Source organism: Chanos chanos, chromosome 2 (genome assembly GCF_902362185.1).
Source record: "Chanos chanos chromosome 2, fChaCha1.1, whole genome shotgun sequence".
Classification (NCBI taxonomy): Eukaryota; Metazoa; Chordata; class Actinopteri; order Gonorynchiformes; family Chanidae; genus Chanos; species Chanos chanos.
Window position 1 is genome coordinate 15,799,808 of NC_044496.1, and position 21,907 is coordinate 15,821,714.

General features: G+C 39.8%; 1 protein-coding gene across 1 annotated transcript; it reads right to left on the minus strand.

Moving 5' to 3' along the window:
• Positions 1-7,169: 7,169 nt before the first annotated feature.
• kif7 (kinesin family member 7) lies at positions 7,170-19,464 on the minus strand. Its single transcript, XM_030766360.1, has 19 exons — positions 19,408-19,464; positions 17,393-17,799; positions 15,921-16,121; positions 15,451-15,838; positions 14,801-15,341; positions 12,753-12,896; positions 12,465-12,662; positions 12,034-12,191; positions 11,732-11,847; positions 11,405-11,566; positions 11,008-11,210; positions 10,604-10,801; positions 10,370-10,495; positions 9,610-9,786; positions 9,147-9,362; positions 8,515-8,721; positions 8,164-8,362; positions 7,726-7,887; positions 7,170-7,638 (listed from the first exon to the last, which is right to left on the minus strand). The coding sequence occupies exons 2-19, from the start codon at positions 17,718-17,720 to the stop codon at positions 7,247-7,249; spliced, it is 4,116 nt and encodes a 1,371-aa protein (XP_030622220.1). The 5' UTR covers positions 17,721-17,799; positions 19,408-19,464; the 3' UTR covers positions 7,170-7,246.
• Between the last annotated feature and the right edge of the window lie 2,443 nt (positions 19,465-21,907).

Consider the following 21,907-nt stretch of genomic DNA (forward strand, 5'->3'; position numbering starts at 1 on the left):
GTTAGCTTCGACTGCAGTTAGCTATCTGGACACGTCCAGAATAGGCTATCTTGCAACCCAAAACGTGTGCCGGGCGATTTAATAAGCACAAGTAAATTACAAGGGAACTAAGAGAAATCATGCTTTGTAATGATTAAAACTGCACGTCTTACTTTTTCCTGTTGTTATTTGCGTAATCCTCTTTGTCATGCACAGGATTCAAGGTAAAAGTGCTCATGTGATGAGCACCAAGAATGGTTCCGGAAAGCCATGGGTGATGTAGTAAAACACATCGTTGAGATGGGTCAACGGCATGTTTTGTTTCCTACAGTCAGTAGTTGCTAGTTGAAAATGGTCCATGCCACTTAGCCACAGCTTGTTTACAACATTTTTGTAAAACATTCCCTTAAAAACAGCAGTCCATATTCACATGTCGACTATTTCTTCTGAACGATCCACTGAGTATAACTGGTAGTTTATTTCCAAAACAGGCATTTTTCCCCTTGAAAGCTGGTAACTGCAAGTTCGGGGGAAAAAAAGATCAGATGTGAAATTTAACAAATCAAACCTCTCGAACGCATCCTTTCTGATTCGCATTCCGTTCCTTGGGGTCGGAGAATGCATCCATTGTGGTGTTCCTCTGTGCATGCTTCGCCTTCTCCAGCATCACCGTCTTCAGTATCTGATTAAAAGCATCGTACTCTGTCACTTCTCTCCTGCAGTGACGTCACTCAAGCAGCAGGCTACTGAGTGACCAATCACAGACACACTGGACCTCTCACTCGCTCTCTCTTTCTCTCTCTCTCTCTCTCTCTCTCTCTCTCTCTCCCTCACTCACGTCGCTAAAAATCCTGGAGAATGTTTGTAAAGCATGTGTGTTTTAAGCGAATTAAAAGATTATTGAAATGGGCCGTTGAAAGCATTTGGCATTTGGTATCCTCATTCACTAGGCCTAAACTTAACTTATCAAAGAACTCTTCTCGGCTTGTGAAAGTGTTTTCAGTTATCCGAAAGTGATTATTTTCAACAAAGATTATTTTTCTGTTATGGGGTATCCTACATGAATTTCAGCATTCCCCCTTTTCAAATAAGGCCAGACTATCAACTCGCTCGCTAACCACATAGCCTGATTTTGATATTAATACCAAAGGCCCGTCACCTGGCCTATCGCTGATGGAAAATAAATAAATGTTTTGCTTTAAACTTGTGTTTTGCTGTCGATTTCCAGTTTGTTGTAACAAAGACAAAGAATTTAATTTGACTATCTTGTTGTAGAATCGTGTAATGTGACGTGCGCCATTAGTGATTGCAAGGAGGAGGTGAGCCGTTTACTGCATAAATGAAAACTTTTAACTTAAGTCTAAATAGACTCAAACTTTGAGACAGTCTCCTGCTTTGTGGTTCGACGACCAGGTATTTGTCATTTCCTTTTTTTTTTTAATCCATTCATGGTCACAACTATTCATACATACATATTTAGATGTCTTATGGTGAAATGTGGAGATGCCCACCTTAGTCTAAATTCAGAAAACATGCATATTAATTCATTTTGAAACTACACTCTAAGTCGGATGCCTTCTTATTACAAATATTTCAATCCTTTTTGTGATACATTGCTTTTAAGCTCTCGAACGTTGTTATTACGTCTGAAATGACAAACTTTGCTAAATAGAAAGGTAGGCTACGTTAGATGCATTGAAGAGCACGGGAGAGGCAGGCGTATTCTCATTATTGATTTTGTAGTTGTATCTGTGTATTGCGTTCATGTTATCACATTTAATCAATCTAGAAGGTAGGCTATTAATGTTTTTTCCCTTGGAATGTGCTCCTCTGCCTCTCGTGTTTATTTATAAGGAAAAGCTTCGTCAAAGACACTTTGTTGAGCATGTAAAATTCAAAGTAAGAGTGAGGGGCAACCGCAAATTAAAATTCCCATGGCTGATACTACAGGTGAGTTCTTGACCTTTGCCTTTCTACATATTTTGACTCCTCTTAGAGTCCGCTTTTGGCCATATTGGTTAACTTGTTCAAAGCTGATAAAACTGCGCTGTTGCTTCATGGAGCCGTTGTTATGAAATGTGTTTAAGCATATGGTGCATATCAAATAAAATCTTGACATTCTCCTAGTACACCCAGTGACTGATCTAACAGAGAATGAGATAAACGTATTTGAATATCGTTGATGTCTATGTGTGGATTTTTGTTTGTGTGTAAGTTTATGGCTTTTTGCTGATTTACATAAGAATTGTACAGCAAAACATATGGAAGTATTTGATATTTTAGCCTGCTTCATTCAATGACATTGAATGAAGTAGGCTAAAATACTCAAGTAGTTCTAATAGCCTTTAGGCTGTTAGAACCCTCTTAAATAGGTTACCTAGTGTAATTAGACTGAACATTTGTGACACGGAATGCTAGATTAAATAATCATTACTTCATTAATGTTATTTAGTTTACCTGTAGAGGAGTTTTCCCCTTTTATTCGATTAACTCAGCTGAGAAAGAAAGAAAGAAAGAAAGAAAGAAAGAAAGAAAGAAAGAAAGAAAGAAAGAAAGAAAGAAAGAAAAAAGGGATTTCCTAAAGGGTTTCATAAGTATTTAACATTGAGAACACTGACCTCTAGCGTCGAAAATTTTCCTTTTTTACAGATTTGCTGGCAGAACATTTCAAACTGGTCGGTCGGTTGGCCTTTTCAATCTCTAAATGTTTGGTAATCTGGTCAGTTGAAGCCTTCTTGAGAAAAAGGCTCGCTAGCATCAGTTTCATGTTTTTATTTGCAGATGAAATTATAGATCATTCCTGTATAATTCTTTATCATCATTTCTGTGCAAATATTTATGGTTCAAGCTATATTTTTGATCAAAACGTTTGTTTCAACACAACGTTAACCCATATTTAACAGCATGAAGAGAGACCTGTCAGCTGCTCCGTAAAGAAAAAGATAAGACTACCAACTGAAATTGATAGGTCCTCTCCTGGTCCATATTCTAAACTGATATCAGAGAGAATAATTCATGCACAGAACTATTTTGTTTGTAATGAGTCGTGGTGGTGCATCTTCACTAAAGTTTTTACATTTGATGGCATTTTTTCATGACAACCATGGCACCAAAATGCATCTCTGACAAGTTTGTTGTGTTAGGTTTGAGTGATAGGTGAAGGCATATTGTGGGTTTCTGTTATTACCTAATTACCACCATTAAGATAGCCTATTTAACCTCTTTTTAAATATACTTTTTTTTTTTTGTCTGCTTTGACCTACAAATTCGCGCGCTTGTGCGTATGTATAGGCTCTCGCGTACACAACATTTGTTTATTTGTTACTAGACCAGTACAGTGGATTACGATTTTTTCGTCACACGTTATCTCAGCAGAGATATTAGTAAATAGCTTTTTGAAACCTACCTGTCCAAAGAATAAACACGGCTCCACCAGGCCTAATTTCTCTCATTTTAGTTACAAATATCCGAAGAAGAAGAATAAGAAAGAAAGAAAGAAAGAAAGAAAGAAAGAAAGAAAGAAAGAAAGAAAGAAAGAAAGGATGAACTTGGCAGGAGATTGGGCAAATATTTGTTCAACTGATAGATTGTTCACCTCTCCTGGAATTAAAACTTTTATCTTTGTAATCTTCCTTTTGTTTTTAAGGTAATATGCTTGAAATAGCCTATTATTCATCATCCACGAAAACAGGCGTTTAAGCATGAATTCTTTGCCTTGACTTTTCTAAGACGAGAACTTGTTCTCTACCCCGTTTGAACACGATTCGTTCGCATTGTGCAGAAACGTCTTTTTGCCAAAATTCATGAAGAACAAATATATTTTTTAAAACAATTAATAATATGCTGTATTTCATTTACATTAATAAATATTACATCACATAGAAGACAAAGCATATGTAGACTATGTGAGAATGATCTAACTGGTTTAATCTCCATCTTCCATTTACCGGCAGATAATTCAAACCCATATCTTTATGTAGCGTAATCACGATTTGTATCGCAGGTTATCTCTGTATGTTCTAACATTTTTAAACAGCCAGAAAGAACGACCTAAAATAGAGGACGGAGCCGCAAGTCGTAGGGGCATAAAAATCGGTTGTACATAGCAGACCAAAGAAAACGTAGATGTACTTTTAGCGCCATCTAATGGTCTATGTGGATGAGTAAAAAGTTACACAAACACTTTTCGATTTCCCTGTGTACCTCCTAAACGTCTAAAATGCCTAAATTCAGCTACCTCTCACTTCACAGCTCAACCTTAAATGTATATTATCTGGAACATAGAAAGTTTTGCTGTTCCTGTGCTCTCTTTCAATCAGCAGACGATTTGTAGGGGGATGAGGGGGGATCCCCCATGTTAGTAAAATGAACAAAATGCATCCTGTTATAGAGCAGTGTCAGTGACCATTGCCCGCACCCCCGCACCCCCCAAATAAGAAATAACAAATCACCTACTGCTTACAATGGTTTACGGTCAACATAGTTGGCCACCGAGTATTAGCCAAAAGTACATAGTGGGGCCTATTTGGCGTGACCAAAGCACTTAAAATGGTTTATCTTCCTTCAGAATTTTCGGTTGGGTAGAAATGTAGGCAACAGCATTTGATAAAACAAGCATACAAACAACACGACCCTTGTATTTATCATCTCGGGCGGACTGGATGCATGGTCGATAACAGCGTTCACATATTCTTTACACTAAAATGCACTGGATAACAGAATGGACTAATAGTTGTGGCCTCAAGAATACAACTTCTTCTTCTTCTTCTTCTTCTTCTTCTAGCATAGAGTCAGACTCATATTCAATATCATTTTGCGTAGCGGACGATTTTGTTATGAGAATTGACTTAGTGAGAGAATGTTCTAAAGTTCAAACTTCAGCATATCAGTATCTGCAGCTCATAATGCCGAAATACCGACCACTGCTCAGACTAGCTGGTGTGACTCAAGGTTGCGTGTGAATAAATTCCACTCTCCTCTTATTTACCATTAAAAACTATCTCATTAAAAACTATCTTACCATTAACTACAATTCTCTCCAATCTATCTCCCTTCCCTCCCCTTTGTATCTACCGTACGTTCATCCCTCTTTGCCTCCGTTCGCACTATTACACTTTACACATTAAAGCGCTCTGCACTGTAAATGAACTGCGCTAGATTCCCACTTCAGTTCACTATTTAAATTAATAATAGCCAACAAAACACTCAGTCATTCCCTCTTCTTCATACTCATCCATCCATTCTTTTCGGTCCATTATTATAACCGTTTCTATGATTATGCTTTTGATGCACGACTACAATTAGAACGGGACTCGGTTACATTTTTTTCCACATGGTTCCACGTAGGCTATACTTCCATCGATCCACCCTATCGGCGTCTATCTCGTCCCTCCATCTATCTGTCCAAACTGTTATATTCTTTAGACTGATAAAGACCGTTCATACGACTGTCAACAAGTTTTCTATCACTTACACAACGTTAACTATACTCATAAATATGATGCCCCAATATTAAACTGCCAAGTTTTGCTTGTGTTTGGCATATACACATCCATTAAAATTCTATATAATTTGGCAACTTTTTGCATCTCCCAAAGTTGTAATGATCATTGAAACTACGCGGCCTTTCCCCCGTAGTTTTACAAAAGAATTAGTAAATATTCGACATGAAAATTTTACAGCTAGGTTTTATTTTATTTCCCCCCCCCACATAAATCTATGTGTATTGTGTTCAGTGACATATCTTGTTAACTGTCATTGAACGTGAATGATAAATCTAAACAATTTATATATCACAAGTCCTCTCTCTCTTCTAGATTCGCCCGCTGCAGTTCAAAGTGGTTCGGTCCAATTGAACCCCTCATCGCGTTAGAGTACAGTGGCTGGGAGTTCCAGAGTGACAAACGAGCAGCAAGGCGGAAAGAAAGGCAGCCCAATGAACAGTGACACCATGAATTCTTATCACTGTCAAAGTGCTGTTGTGACTTCAGTAAACTAAATAAATTCACAGTTCTGATTACGCTTCAGTAAGAGTGGTATTTAAAAAAAAGAAAGAACGTTTTTCTTTTGTTAGGAGGAATATACTAAGTTAGAAGCTTAACTAAACAATGCGATATAACCACAGAATCAGCATATCTGATACGCACGTGTTTATAGATGTTTATATGCAGACTGCGAATTATACAGTGACATGGGGGGGGGGGGGGGGTGGTCCACTCTTTCTGCAGGGCTATATAGCATAGAATATATATATATATATATATATATATATATATATGTTTCGACCCACCGAATAGCTGTTTTTACCTCTTTTGGGGGGGTCCAAGTCTTAATTAGGGGGGTCAGACCACCCCAATCACCCCCGTAATTCAAACCCTGTTCATATGCTTCGTAGGAACTTAGAGACCCATACAAATTCCACTTTCCCAGCATAGCCGAGTTGTTTCTGCCACTCCAACACACTAGACATCAAACAATATCATTTAAGATTCCAACGGTTAACATAGTCAAGTCCTCCTCCAAGGTATGCAAACAAATCATCTAGCTATGTCTTAGTTATTTTGCACTGAGTGCAAGGCTATTTAGAGATGTTCAATGGTGGTAACATAGTGATATCTTTGATGTATTTACAAATGTGTAGCCTTCAGTACTTTGGCACAGCAAATGTTGCAGGTCTACACTCCAGCACCTTTTTGGTCACTGTCACTATACCTGGAATATTTCACATTTCCAGGAGAGCTGAAGACCAACAAGAAGCAACCTAGACATCACCGACAATGCACTTGAACAGGAAAATATTAGGTTTTTTAGGATTGCCAACATAACAAAACTAAACACCGAAACAGAAAAGGATGTGAACTTTTATCAAAATCACGACTGACAAAAAGACAATCTCATCTGAAACATCACTATAAAATACACTGAGAAAACCTTCATTGGTTGATCATTTATGAAATGCCATAATATGTTTACAAAGACAACATGATGGTTCAAAGTCGGACTAAAGAAATTTATAGTCTGATGAAAAGATCTGACAAATTACATAAATATTATAGAGATGGGATAAATCCAAAGTGCTTTATAAGGTTACATGACAAATGAGTATTCAAAATGTTGAAGGCACACACTGTAAATACAAAAATAATTACAATAATACAAAATCCAATAAAAAGTTTTAGTTACTATAGAGCATTTCTGTGTGAATACAGAAAAATGTTGAGGCAGATTAATGAATGCACAATTAAACATCTTATGGTCCCATCTATTGTTATACTGGATTTTTTCGTACATCAATAATTGCTGAACTGGACAACTGAGGGCCTGTGTTCAAGCTTGACCTGCGAAAATCCCTCCGTGGTTTGGCTAAAGAAAGAGAAGCTATGCCAGTCCAGTGTGCTGGGTTCATGCTGGGCTGAATTATTCTGTTCACAGGGAGTTCACACGAGGCCCTCTGGCGTAGCTCCTCCATTCCGTAATGGTCCTCGGTGGGAAGGGAAGAGCGCCTCCAAGTGGGAGGGAGGGGAGCATGCACAAGCTCTCGCATTTCCTCTCTGGTCTTATACACTCTTTCCAGCTCCACCGCGCATTTAGGACTGTCCTCCCCTCCTCTGCTCTGCAATCTCTCCGCTCCGGTGCCGACCCGTCCGTCAGAGCTCAGCCCTGTCAAACAGTAAGACAACTGAGTGAGCTGAAAAGACAACTGTGGGACGTTTAGTTTAATTGTATCAACGGGTCAGCTTGCCTCACCTTTGCCTTGTTCTCCGGGCTGGCTGGTTTGTCCACACATTTCTCTTAGCTTGTTGCTTAGCTCCTGATTCACTGCTTTGTAGTGGCTCAGCTCTTTGGTAAGACTGTGGATCAAGCCTTCATACTGTCGCTGTCTTCCAGCCAGTCCTTCGTCCATTTGTTCTGTTCAAATAAACAGATATTTTAGAGGTTACCGTCGAGATTATACACAACCTATATCCAACCAAAGCGCTTCATGTGTATCTACGTCCCAAGACCTATCAACAAAATACGACCAAAGTTCTAATGGTCTGTGCTGAACTGAAGTAAACTAATCAGTCATCATTGCCAAACAGAAAGTATGGATAAATTAAGAAATAACCATCAACACAAGAAGACAATTAGTCATTGAAACTATGTGATTTAAAACTACAGCGGGTCATTTGCTCAGGGGCCTACCTCGGCACTGCTGTAGCAGAAGCTGGACACTTCTCTCGTGCTCTTTCTGCTGCTGAGTGAGCCGACGGTCAGTGTTGTGCTGCTGTCGCTCCAGCGCTGCCTCCAGCCACGCAATCAACTGCTGCTGCTCTTCCCCTCGCATCTCTAACTCAGCAAGAGCCATCTGCAACCGGCGCTCTTCCTCCCGTAATGAAACCACCTTAACACGCACACACAAGCAGATGGTAAACAGGCAATCAGCGGTGCAAAACTGTCTGAGTCTAAACGCAATCATCGTTTTGGTAATTCTATGTAGAGAATGACAACACTACTATTAAATGAACAGGGCAAAACCGCTACGTAGACACAAACCTTATCAAAGTATTTGCAGAGCAGTGCGCGGGTCTCAGAGGCAGAGAGGTAGGTGAGCTTGGCCATCAGGTTCATCTCCCACTGAGTTAACATGCTGCCCGAGGCCCTGAGCTGCCTCTGTCTCTGTGTGATGGCCTCGTTCTTATACTCGATGGCAGCATCCAGGGCTTCAATGGCTTCATCTAGCTGGAACAATGTGCGTTCTTCCTGTGGGAACAGTGAGGTCAAAGCTGCTTTAGGGATGGGTTCTACACAATTCAGTCAGTGTAACAGTGACACAAAAGAAAGATTATCAGGCAGGGTCAAAACTGCAGCACACAAAATGATTTTGCCTGATCTCTGCTGTTCCTGTGGAGGAAATTCTATCACGATAGCCGATAGTTCTCTGAGCCTAATCATCTGGAGACATCTAAATGTCCTTTTATCCAGGAAATGCAACACATCAGAAGAAGACAAATGCTGCATGAGTAATCAAAAAATACATGATATATTCCTGGATGATTAACACTGCAGAATGAAAGAATTACGCTAAAAGTATTTTTAGCCTCTACAGACATAAAACCTATGGGAAAAAAAAACAAAACATATATGAAATGACATGGCAGTCCAGTTAAAAGAAGTTCTGGTCTTACTTCAGGAGACAGCAGGTTGCCCTGTCGTAGTTTGTCATCCAGCTCCACTCTCTGTTTCAGGAGCTGGTCTTTTTCCTGACGCAGGTTGGAGATCTCCTGGCGGATGTGCTGGGAGTCCTGGGCGCTGCTGCTGCGTAGCTGCCCATTCCGCTCACTCAGCTCTCGCTCCAGAGATTCAATACGACCTGTCAGAGTCACCAGGTCCTTACTCAGGGCCTGCAGGAACAAAGCACATAGGGGTGTTCACACCAAGTCAACATAATCAAACATAGCGCGATATTAAGTCAACAATCCTGACTGATAGGCTTTTAATGTCTGTGTGACCACTTAAGTCTATTTTGGAACAACTGGGCGACAGCTGAGGGATTTTAAGCTTGTCCAAATGGAGAAATGGTAAAACAATTCTAAATGAACATTCACAGTCTTTTCGAAAGCGACTGATTCTACCAATGCAAAGACACACCTGACTGGAGCGAAGCCTCTTGGTCTCCAAGTCGCTGCGCTCTAGTAGCAAGGCTTCCTTCTTAGCCAGGATCTCCTCTCGTTTGGTCAGTTCTCCTTCAAGATCCTCCAGACCTCGCCGCTGTTCCAGAACCTTCTCCATCTCCTCGTCTAGCCAGCGTTTCTGCTCCTCAATCTTCTGCTCGGCGAGGCGTTCAAAACAAAAACACATTAAGCAATCTTTACACGTGGCACTCAGTGTCGTTCACGGTTCAAATGTGGAAAAGGCTCTTGCTGTATCACTGATGCTAAATTAAAAGTTGGTGGTGAGCAATCAGATATAAAATATTTAAGATGATAATTACATTTTTTTTTTTCACTTTGACAGCAGCTAACTCACAATGTGCCAAAAGCACTGACCTTTCAAGAGATATGTAACTTATGTGCATTTTAATGTTGCCTCTACAGAGCCGGTCTATTGTGCTCAATTGTTGATCTTTGCGACATTAAAACATGTCTACTTCACCAAGGAAAATACGACTTCTGCAAAAACAAATGTAGCCTGGGAAAAACTACTGCGGGACTTTCTGAAACATGCGACTTTAAGTCAATGCTTTACTGCCAGCCTCAGTTACCATAAAGCAAAAGCAACAATAAAACACATTTTTCTCTGAATACTCCACGATACACTTTATTTGTTGAAGTGACATAGTTATAAGGACGTTCTCAGGCTTAATGCTGATTTTTCAATCCTGTTGTAAGCGCAATGCACAATTCCATACCTGCTGCTCCTCCAGAGAAATAACAGAGCCATTGCTCCCGCTGCGCCTCTGCCTCTGGAACGCAGCAATCTCCTCCGTCTTGATCTTCAGAATCTTCTGCTGCTGCTCATTCTTGATCTCCAGTTCCTACACACAGACATCAGTAAGTCAAAACTGTCTACATTCAGAGTGGTTTTTCCCATCTTCTTTTTTAAAGTCCAGCTGGCTTTGAGTGAAGGTGCTGTGTGTGTTTACCTTGACGCGGTGTTTGCCTCGTTGCATCTCATTCTCCAGTCGTCTTTTCTGTTGGCTCTCCTCTCGCAAGCGCCTTTGCAGGAAGTCTTGCTGCTGTCGCATACTCTGAACATTTCTCTCCAATTCCTGCACACGCTTTTCACTTTGTGCAGACAGCGACGCAAGTTGTGCTGTATCCCGCTGTCTCTGTTTCAGGACCTGACCACATCAAACACACACACACACACACACACACACACACAATCAGGGACACACACAATAAGGGGCTGTGACATTATAAAAACTGCAGAATGTTTAAAAAAAAAAAAAAAAAAAAAAGAAGAGAGGTGATCCTTCAGGGGCTGAAATCCTTAGGGGTTTTCTCCCCTTTCCCATTATGCTGTGCGTGACAACATGAATCACACCTGTACTTTGCTCTGAGCTGCCGCTATCTTCCTGCGGCACTCCTGAGCTTTGGAGCGGTCGGCAGCGTTGCGGCTTCCCTGCACCTCCAAGTCCTGAAGCTGCTTTTGGGCCTCGTTTAGCTCAGTCCGGGCCTGTTCAGCCTCGGCCTCCAGTTCTGAGATCTTTCGACTGTACTGCCTGTTCATGGCCTGTGCATCTTTCCCTAAACACGAACCACAACAGGTGATACAACATGGTATAATACAACAGATATATCACATTCAATCCACATAAAAACAGTTACAAAAGACTTCTAGAAAAAAAACCCACAACCACTGATTAATATAGTAAAATGATCAAAGACTATCAATTTAAAAAGGACATGAATATCGACAATGTTACCGTGCAAAATCTTACCCGTTTTCACCAATTCTTTAATGAGGTCCTCTTTCATGCGGATGGTGATAGACAGTTCCCGGATCTTCTGCTGAGCTAAGAGAAGCCCCCGATCAGTGCTCGGCTCCCACCCAACACTCCTCATGCTGTCCCACACTGAGCTCTCTCCTGTACTGCTATTGGCTGAAGGCAGAGATAGAGGGTCTGAGACAAAGAACTCATTGTGGCTGTGATGTGATAAAGAAAAAAAATCATAAGCTTTCACAGTATTCATTTTGAGACCTGAACTATAAAGTGAGCGCTGAGACGACAACGCCCTTTAATTAATGGTAAAGGTGTCAGACTCACATGTGCGACGGCTGCACTGTAAAACAGGGCGATTTCCAGGCACCAGCACCTGAGACAGAGGCGCTCTACCTCCCCCATATGGTGCTTCCCTTCTTGTCCATGATAAGTTCATAGATCTGCAAGACAAATGATACATAACACGAAACTTGGACGTGTGTAAGTGCTATGCAACACCATGCACTGCCAATGTAAAACTGACCAGGATTAACCAGGATGGAATCCCATAAAACAGACAGATATAAACGTGGTCACAACTGAACTACTGTTACAGCTCTCACTCTCCGTATAAGGAACGAGCATACCTTCGTTTGTCCCTGCACTTAATAAGACTGTCGACTCCCTCTCTGTTTTCTCCTCCTCTTGTTGGAGCATCATTGTCAGCGTCTTCCTGTCCACATTCCAGCTCTGCTTGTTCTGGACAGAGACCAGTCTCTGCCAATCTACCAAGGTCAGCTGCAATCTTAAACACATGCCATTCATATGATTATCCATTGATCAATGAAATCTAAGTGAGCACTTACAACCCAAAGACAATGAATTCTGTTGAATCCTTCATACAAAAACATTGCACATGTTTGTCATGACTGTCGGGGCAGTACAGTTTATTTACTTGAGAAATGGGAAACAAGTGTGTCCACTCATCAGCCGATCAGAGATAATAGGGCTGCTGGTTTTGGAAAATCAGAACCAACGCTCCAGGAGCTGATCTGAGATACTGTGACAAAGTGCCTACCTGTCTTGAATGACTTCTTCCAGTATCTCCGTTGTAGAAGGCGGTTAAATGTCCAGCAGTGTGCGCTGTCTGTTGTGTTGGGTTGATGGGGGCTGTATGTGGTCTCTGTTTCAGGAGAAGTAGCCCCATTCCTCCAGGCTGAGCCAGGAGGCTGTGAAGCTCCACTATAAGATCCTGCTGTTCCTGTAACTTATCACTCTGACAACAACGTACCAAACAGATTATCAACTCAACAGTATAAACACATCACTGGGTCATATCGATGAGATCTCAACCGAACAACGTTACCTGCTGTTTGTACTGCTCCATGGCATCCTCCAGCGCAGAGAGAAAATCTGTGTTCTCCTGCTCTAACTGTTGAATCTGTGCCTGCAGCTGTGCAATGTACTCGTCCTGTTCTCTGCGATATTCCTCTCTCACATGATCTGAGTCCTGGGACACAGACAGCTCGTAAAGAAACCAGGATGCTCACAGCACCTCATCACATGCAGCCAGGAACATTGTCACAGAGGGACAACTCAGCAGGTGAGACATAAACAGACGGATCCAGGGCTTAAAAATCAACATTAATTTTGCTGACAAATGCCACCTGACAATCAGGATTTGGTAACTGAGCTACCAACAAGGCTAAGCAATCGAATTGCCACCAAATTTTGATGTGGCCACAAAATGAAATTTTAAGTGTGTTTTGTGAGAATTTGACGGATGCAGTACGTGTCCTCTCTCGCTCTACCATCCTGACAGAAATATTTGAGAGAAATGGTGAAGACTTCCAGCACAAAGAATTTCTGTTTAAAAAACACATGTTTAGTCCAACCTTTACCGCTGGATAAAGACATCATGAAGGCTATACATGTTTTATCAATTAAATGTTGTTTGTATTATCAGATCACACAGTAATACTAACTGTTTGAAAATCTAACCAAGAAAGTTAAGCTTATGAATATTTTGGACTCAGTGGTATTGATAATGACTTTGAGGAGGTAGAAGAGTGCTTGCTTGTAAATGTAGTGTGATACAGGGCAAAGTGCACACTGCCTCGTTTCAAAAAACAAATACAGTAGCATTGTTAAGATGTCCATTGAGTGTAAAATAAATCAAGGTAAAACACTGACACCATCATCTCACTGGAGTTCACATTCTATTCAAACCAGAGCATGTAAGTATGCTTTTGACATATATTTTGCAGTAACGAATAAATATTGATTTTCTCACATGTATGAAACCAAGATTTGAAAAGTTGGTAATGTATCAGTAAACATTTAACTTCAATTTGTAATTGTATGTGTAGAGGTCAAGTCTGTCCCAAAAATTAAACACTGCAACCGTACATTAACAGTGTTTTTAACATGAAGAAGTCACCCATGCAATTTGAACTATGAAGGAATAAGTTTGACTGATTGTGAAGATGTCTATACTATTACCTGAATTCAAATTTCAGACAACCCAAATTTCAGACAGCCCCCCCACAAACAATCATTTTAACGCATGTGGTCTTCACAGAAGAATTAGGATGGTGCCCTAACGAGTGTTGGGGGTTACACAATACAAAGCAATGGGACACTGTAATGTAATTACTTTCTCTGTAATGAGGCAGAGTAACACATTGCAGTTTAAATTCCTCTAATCACATTACAGTTCCCGGCTAATAAGACTTTTGTTACTTGTGTTACACATATGTGTGTGAGCCAATGATTCATATATTTTTATAAATTGTATATTAATTATACATTAAAACATTCTATTCATTATCAATAGGATAAATAAGTATAATTAAATTAATTACGATCCAATTAATTGATATTAATTATGCATTCAAAACATGTACATTCATAAGATGGCATACACTCAAAACATATATTTTATCCATATTATAATTCCTGTGTCTGACTGACCTTTTTGTGACAGTATTTTGTGTGTTGTTGAACTACTTGTCCACTGTATAGCCATTCTTTTTATTTATGGAAATTACATACTTGAAGGTAATTCTTTACCTGAACTAAAGGCCTTTACTTGCTGGTCCAAACGTTTTGAAAGTAAGTGCATTATGTAGTACATGCATAATTTGCGACTTAATTTATTGTTGAACTTCTAACAGTGTCCTGGTTGTACTGCTGGGTGTGGACCTTGAATTGTCCAGGTTAGGGTTTAGGTTAGGTTTTAGAGAGTAACTTAGGAGTAAAGTAATGAGTAATTAGTTACTTTTCCAGATATTAAGTAGTAAAGTAATTCAAATACAGCTTGAGACAAGTAATTGGTAATTTGTAATGGATTACTGTCTTTGAGTAACTACTTCAACATTGGGCATAATAAATGTTACTCTGAATATTTCGTACCTGATTTTTCAGAGCTGCTCTGCATTTTTTCAGTGCTGTGCTATCCTCTGTCGAGCTGCTCTCAATGCCGCTGTCCAGTCCAGACGCTGTGGTCAGGCCGCTGCGCTCCTCCTCGACGGCACAAAGCCACTCTTTGACCCGCAGTACCTGCCCTGCATTTAGAGTGCCCTCCCCCTGCAGTTCCATCAGCAGCCTGTATGCAGAGTCTGTGCATGTCCTGTAGTGGGTGCTCTCAGCTTGCAGTTTACTCAGGTCACTGTCTGGAGGCCTGGCTCTCCTCTCCAGGTCCGAGCGAGCGATGATGCGCGTCTCTGAACGCTGACGATTCTCAAGCGCTCGTCTCAAAGCTTTAATCTGGAGCTCGAGGCCCTCGATCCGGTCCGGTTCTCCACGGCAGTTCACTGTGGCCTTGTTCTGGATGTTGCGGGCACGTTTAGCGTAATTTAGTGTGTTCAGGCTCTCGTCAAAGTCTGAGGAAGAGGGGCTGATGCAGGCGATCATGAGGGTTTTGGCATTTCCTCCTAAAGAGTCTTTTAATATTCTGAGGAGACACATAATACAAAGATTGATTTATGTTCACGACAACCTAAATTTTTACCTCTGGCTTTGAAGTTTCAAAATAAACAAAAAGATGAACAACTAATATGCACCTGGTAATTTTGGAGTCCCTATAAGGAATATGAGTGCCTTTCCTTTTGGGGTCCCCCAGCGCTCCAATCACATTTCCTAGGGCAAGGAGGCCACTGTTGATCTGAATGCTTTCTTTGAGACGTTCCCCGCTGTTGCCTGTTTTAACAATGCGTTCAGAGCCAGCCAGATCAACAAAGTGAAACTTTGAGGAAAGGATCTGCAAATTGCCGTTGGCTGCTCTGGAGCTACCACGTCTTTGCTCCATGATTGTGGTGAAGATGGTGTGTGAGCGACTAGAGCGGGGATTCATCTGGGTGGCACCTGTGTGTCTGGCTGCGTTTCCTGATTCCAGGAGACTCAGCACCTCATCCAGTCCTTCCACCTGACATTCCTTTACACCACACAACACTGTGAATAGACAAAATCATACATTAATGTAACAAAAAAAAAGCACTAAAACTCAAAGTTACAAATTCCACAAGATCCGCACCTGTATTGCCCTTGTCATCCTCCCTGATGTGGATGTCCTTGCTTGCCGTCTCAATCTCTAGCAGATCTCTGAAGTCCTCCTTGTAAACCTCCAGGTAAGATACTCTGACGGAGAAGTCAGTCAAGTCATTCTCATCCAGCAGCTTGAACATCTCTGCCACGGCCCTGGGAATGATGCCTTGCTCATCGTCCCTGAAGGAGGCTGCAGATTTAGAGTGAAAACAGTTAATGATCAAGAAAAAAACTAACATCTAAGTTTCAGACGACAGTTTAACTGGTCAGGGCATGTTTTCATGACCATAATCATGTGACATTACCCCAGAACTAGGGTTGCAGCGGTATACTGGTTTCACGGTACACCATGGTATGAAAATTGATGGTTATCATACCATGTACATTTGCTTTTTTCTGGTACTGGAAAAAGTGCAACCGAATGGAGAATCTCACCTGCGCGCGTGCATGTCCTTTCCTCCTCGACTGCCTGTTAGACTCGGCAACTGGCGTCACACACACACACATACAGCGGAAAAAATGGCAGAGAGAAGCGAGACTGATATTACCAATCTCCAACCCCCGAAAAAAGAAATTAAAATCAGCAGCGTGGGATTACTTTAGATATCCCAGAAACGAACGTGGGGTTGTCTTCGAGAACGGATGTCCAGTTTGCAAAAAATGTGGATTGAAAGTGGCTGCCAAAGGAGGAAACACATCAACCATGTTCGCCCATCTTCGAGAACACCATCCCTCCGTGCGGATCAAAGTTTGTACCCCATTTATAACTTTAGTCCCTAATGAAATAACGTGTGAACGTTTAAACGTGGATCATAAAATGCGCTACCGAAATAATTTTCCACATTCCGGCTCCTGCCTACATCTGCATTGTCTCTCTGTTCAGTAACCTCTGACTTACAAACAGACACACACTGACCCTGATCTAACCCAATAAAGAAACACACACACACACTTTCCTGGCTTGGGGGGCTGACGTAAGTGAGTGTGTGTGTGAGTTAAAGGTACAGACAGGATCAGTCCAAAGATCAGTTTAAAAACCCTGCTCCTTTTTTCCTCCTAATTTATTTTGTTCAAATTGGAGATGTACAGCTTTCTTATTTATTTTAGTTATTTTCAAAAGGGAGACTTTTTACACATACTTCCATTAAAACCAATTCTTTCAAGTTTCAACTATAATAAAGCGTTTGTTCAACAAAAAAAAAACTCTTCTGTTTTCATTCCTTTAAGGGTCATTATAACTGATAATAATAATAATAATAATAATAATAGTGAAACGCCATATACCATGATACCGTGAAACTGTGATATTTTCTGAGACGGTTATCACACTGTGAAAATCCCATACCGTTGCAACCCTACCCAAGACTAGACAAAGTTTCTCCTCCTCTCCAAAAATGATCAAAACACCAGGTTAATTTATGCCCCAACCACAGGTACACATATGAATTGTAAAATACTCACAGATATTGGCCTCTCCAATTGTGTATGTTTTACCAGAGCCTGTCTGCCCATAGGCGAAGACCGTGGCATTGAAACCCTGGAAAAAGGCTTCAATAAGAGGCTGAACACAGTCAGTATACACTTCCTCCTGGGTGCTGCTTTCCTCAAAGACAAAGTCACAGTGGAAATGACGGTCATGACCGAGGGTGACCCTCTTCTGCTCTGGGTCGGCAGTGATGCAGCTCTCATGATTGTGAAGGACCTCTTTGGGAAGCAATGGGCGAACTCGGACAGCCACCTGTACAGCAGTGTCCTCAGCCTTGCTGTGAGCTGGCACTTTTGGAGACATACGTAGTCCAATCAGCAGTCCTTGACACCAGTGTGTCTTTGTTGAATACTAGGTCATGAATTAGGTCATTGCAAGGACTCTACATTAGAAAAAAGAAAGAAAATCTGATTATTAACAATGAATCATTTTTTATTTAAAACACACACACACACACACATTTTGTGTTAATTCTGTTTCTATCACTATTACTAACTCTGATGAGATTACTGATAATAATGACCTCTATATTTCAATGTCCAAACACTGCAGGATGGAGAGCAACAGTGGGAACTCTTCCCATTAGATTATTCCATAAACTTCTGTGATCTTGGATATTGGTATGTAGAGGTCACTGTCAAAATAAACATCACCAAAAAGTGTATAAATCAGGTGTTGGGCAAGCAGAACAGCTTAAATACATAATTACATGGAGGAAATCTCTCTGTGCAGGACATAAATATTTTATTACTGTATCAGGGAGAACAGCTTTTTATTTACTGACATGTGGTTTGTCTTCTGTGTGATTTGGTGAACTTAAACTGTTCCAGGAAAAGAAATATCACACCAGAACCACCAAAACCCACGTAGCTTGTTTCTGTCTTGCATTTTAAGCTGTGACAACAAATCTACTGACTACTACCGCTACATTCCCTGCTAAATTCTCAAAAGGACAGCTCTAATAAAACTGTCTGTGTATGCCAAGATTAATATTTGCATTGAACCAATTCAGGGTTGCTCATATATTTGGGCTTGTATCTCGAACCAATGCATGAACATAACCGAGAAAGAGTATCTCGGCAATCAGAACTGTATAAAATTGCCTGCTTTCAATACGTTGTATCGTTCATTTGCATTAACTTGAGTTTGGTAGCTGTTGCAAATACAACCCTATACCTATATGTACTACTCATCCGACACAAGTGATAAAGAAAATAAAATACTTAGTATTTGATTAACAAGTTCAACGTGGTATAACACAAAAGTGTTAGAACAGAGATGAGCCGTCAGTCAATTACCTTGGATAATAATGAATAAAACGCCTTTGGTTTTCAGCATAAAATGTCATGTTGCCTGGAGGCAATTTGGCGAAGAATGGAAACAATAGTAATATTCTGTACCAAATTGTGATTCGTTCTCAAATCGACCACTCCTTGTAATTAATGACAACAGAACGTAATCACTCTGAATTACAATAAATACTGCGAACTACTTGATTGTCGCACCCAACAAAGATAAAAAGTCGAATCGCGGTTGGAATTTGTTCCTTGGTTAGCTAACCAAGACCCGTTAGCTTGCCAGTTTGGGAAGTTGGCTAACTGCGCACCTTATCAAACATTTTTTACTCAAAGAAGTAACTTACTGATATAGCATAGGAAAGATTAGTGTAGTATGTTTTCAAATGCAAATGCACGGGTAAAATGCGGTGAGCATACTGTAACGGCCCAGGCTTCACAAACTTTCTTCGAGACAGTGTTTTAGTTAGCCAAACTAGCTGCAAACGTTAGCTTATTAGCCAACTGGCAAACATACTTAAATAAAAAAGTTTTACAAGTTCAGTTTAATTTGGCTAATTCCGTATCCGAGCACGACTCACTAGAGCCAACTAGGTCTGTATTTAGTATACCTACATGAAAAATGTTTATGTGCTCACAACTTGTATAATGCCAAAAAGTTGTTTTCACTAACGTTAACTTCCCAAATTACTCACTGTTGTTTCGGAGTCCATCAATCTCAAGGCACATCCCATTCACAGGCTTGATTCCCAAAATTCAGACCGTCCAAACTACTCACTGATGTCATTCAGTAGTCCCAAAAGATGCCTGCATGTAAAACTATTTGAGCGCCGGCCTTGGTATGATTTTTATGTTGGTTCACCAAAACTAAAAAGACCGCTGTACAGTCACTGTTATAATTAGAACAACTAAATTAGGATTTATAAACTGTGAGAATAATGCAATTACATCTGATTACATCTATAAACCAAAATTATTTCTAGGGTGACTGACAATATTGATCTGAAATAGAGACAACATACGGTATTCTCTCTTTGACACGAGATTCTTCGATTTAAATGCATGTCCATTCGATGTATTTCTGCCGATGTTTCCAAAAGAATCTAAGAAAGTCTGCCTTCTGGGCCACACGACCCTCTCCACTCTTGTATTCAGTTTTTAGTCCATTGCGCTCTAAGGAATACCAAAAGAAGGATTTTACAGAATATGAGTTTTAAATTACTATTACAAAATATAAGACATTTACTCGTCTCCACTGCATTTGTTTGTCTAACTAAGTGAGTTGGGTGAAAACAGGTGAAAGTTACTTTACAAATATTCATTAGTATATTTATTTAAATTAAACTCAGTGCAATAAAGGACAAGTTTTGGTTGTCGTGTGCATAAGTCATCATCTGAAATGATCTTTCAATTGCCTTATTCTCATAAAATGATTTAGGCTTTATTAAATCTTTGTTTTTAGTTTGCTATTTAAAAAAACAAAACAAAACAAACATGGTTTCTACTAATGTATATAAAAACACTTATGAAAATGTTAACAGTGAACAAAAAGCTGTGGTCCTCTTGGTAGCAATATGAACTTTCTTTTCTTTTCTTTTCTTTTCTTTTCTTTTCTTTCCTTTTCTTTCTGTCTTTTTTCTTCCTTTTTTTAGCTTTTTTTTTTAATTATTTTTTCAAATTAGACCGTGGTAGACAATGCAAAATACAATAAATGCTTCATTTGTCAAAACAGGAGTAAGGACAAATCAAGATTCCAAGATCCTTGACTTCAGACATCTTCAGATCTTCATACCTAATACATCTTTTAAGCATAACTTAAAGAAAATAAATAAATAAAAGTTCAGATTAATGACCATAGAGCCATGATGTCAGATCATCTCACAAGCAAGCAGTCATAACGACACAGTTTGTTCGCTGAGTTTGTCTTGTTCATTGCGGTAGACTGTGACTTGTTGTCAGCGTTTCCACATTTCAACAACAAAATCACAAGTCTTCCACAGTGTCCAAAACCTAAAGGAACATCACAAGGAATAACCTAAAAAGAAAATCACTGCTGTTATTAAGCAAAACAAATAAACAAAACAAACAAACAAGCAAACAAACAAAAAATGCATGATACATCATCCTATGAAATTAGTTTTTTATTTAAAATTAATGTTTTGCATCAACAGTTTGTTTGAAATTCTGATATGGTAAAACATACATTGCTCATGAATCAATAACATAAATGATTTTCGAATTGCCATTGTTAAACATATCAAGGGAGAATTCAGTCAAGTGTAAGAATCTCTCTATTTTTATGCAAAACAGTAAACAAAGTATCTTTTTTTTTCTGTGGTGGTAAATTGTCTTTCTCATGCACTCTTATTAGTTTCATTTCATCCAAAATATCGGGAAAACAGACAACATTGATACATTCCTTAGATTAGATAGATTCCTTAATGACTGCTACATGCAATCAAACAATCAATCAAATCAACTTTCAGCACTGATAGTCTCCTTACACACTCTTTAAATTGTCCTTTTTTTTCTTTTTTTTTGTGGAAAAAATGGTTCTTTCTCAAATGTACACAGTGGTATGTTTCCTGTTCCTCTGTGCTGCTGCACACAGACAGCAGAGATCAGCTAGTGGGTGAGTCATGTGGAGGAGTGATAGGTCAGCGAGAAGAGAGGAGAGCACTACTGTCTTACCCAGGGTTTTGCCTCTAAAGGAAGGATGAGAGCAGATCAGCTGGGGTGCCATGATGAAACACTCTCAGATTAAAGGGTCTTGCTGGGCACAGTGATAAAGGTGATTCTGCCAAGCATTTAATCTCAACTTCCTGCCATCTCTGCAGTAACTTATTTCTGCACTGTTATTTTGAACTTATTACACAGAACTTCCTACTAATCTTTTCAATCTTTACTCTTCTGCTTTTAGACAAAAAGTTTTACCATACTATAAAATTAAGACTACAAACTAAGAATTTACAACACTTTATTCCATCTTCAGGATATATACTTATACATATATGCTTAAGTGTATACATGCAATATACACTTATACAACATATATGCTTATTCCTCATGGTAAAGGTTCAACCTAAATACAGTGTTCAGCCTAAATCACTATGATCAAGGCCATTACATTAACAGTAAGGAATGTATATACAATGGCAACATTCAGAGTCTTCTAACGTTACACTGAGGGAAAGG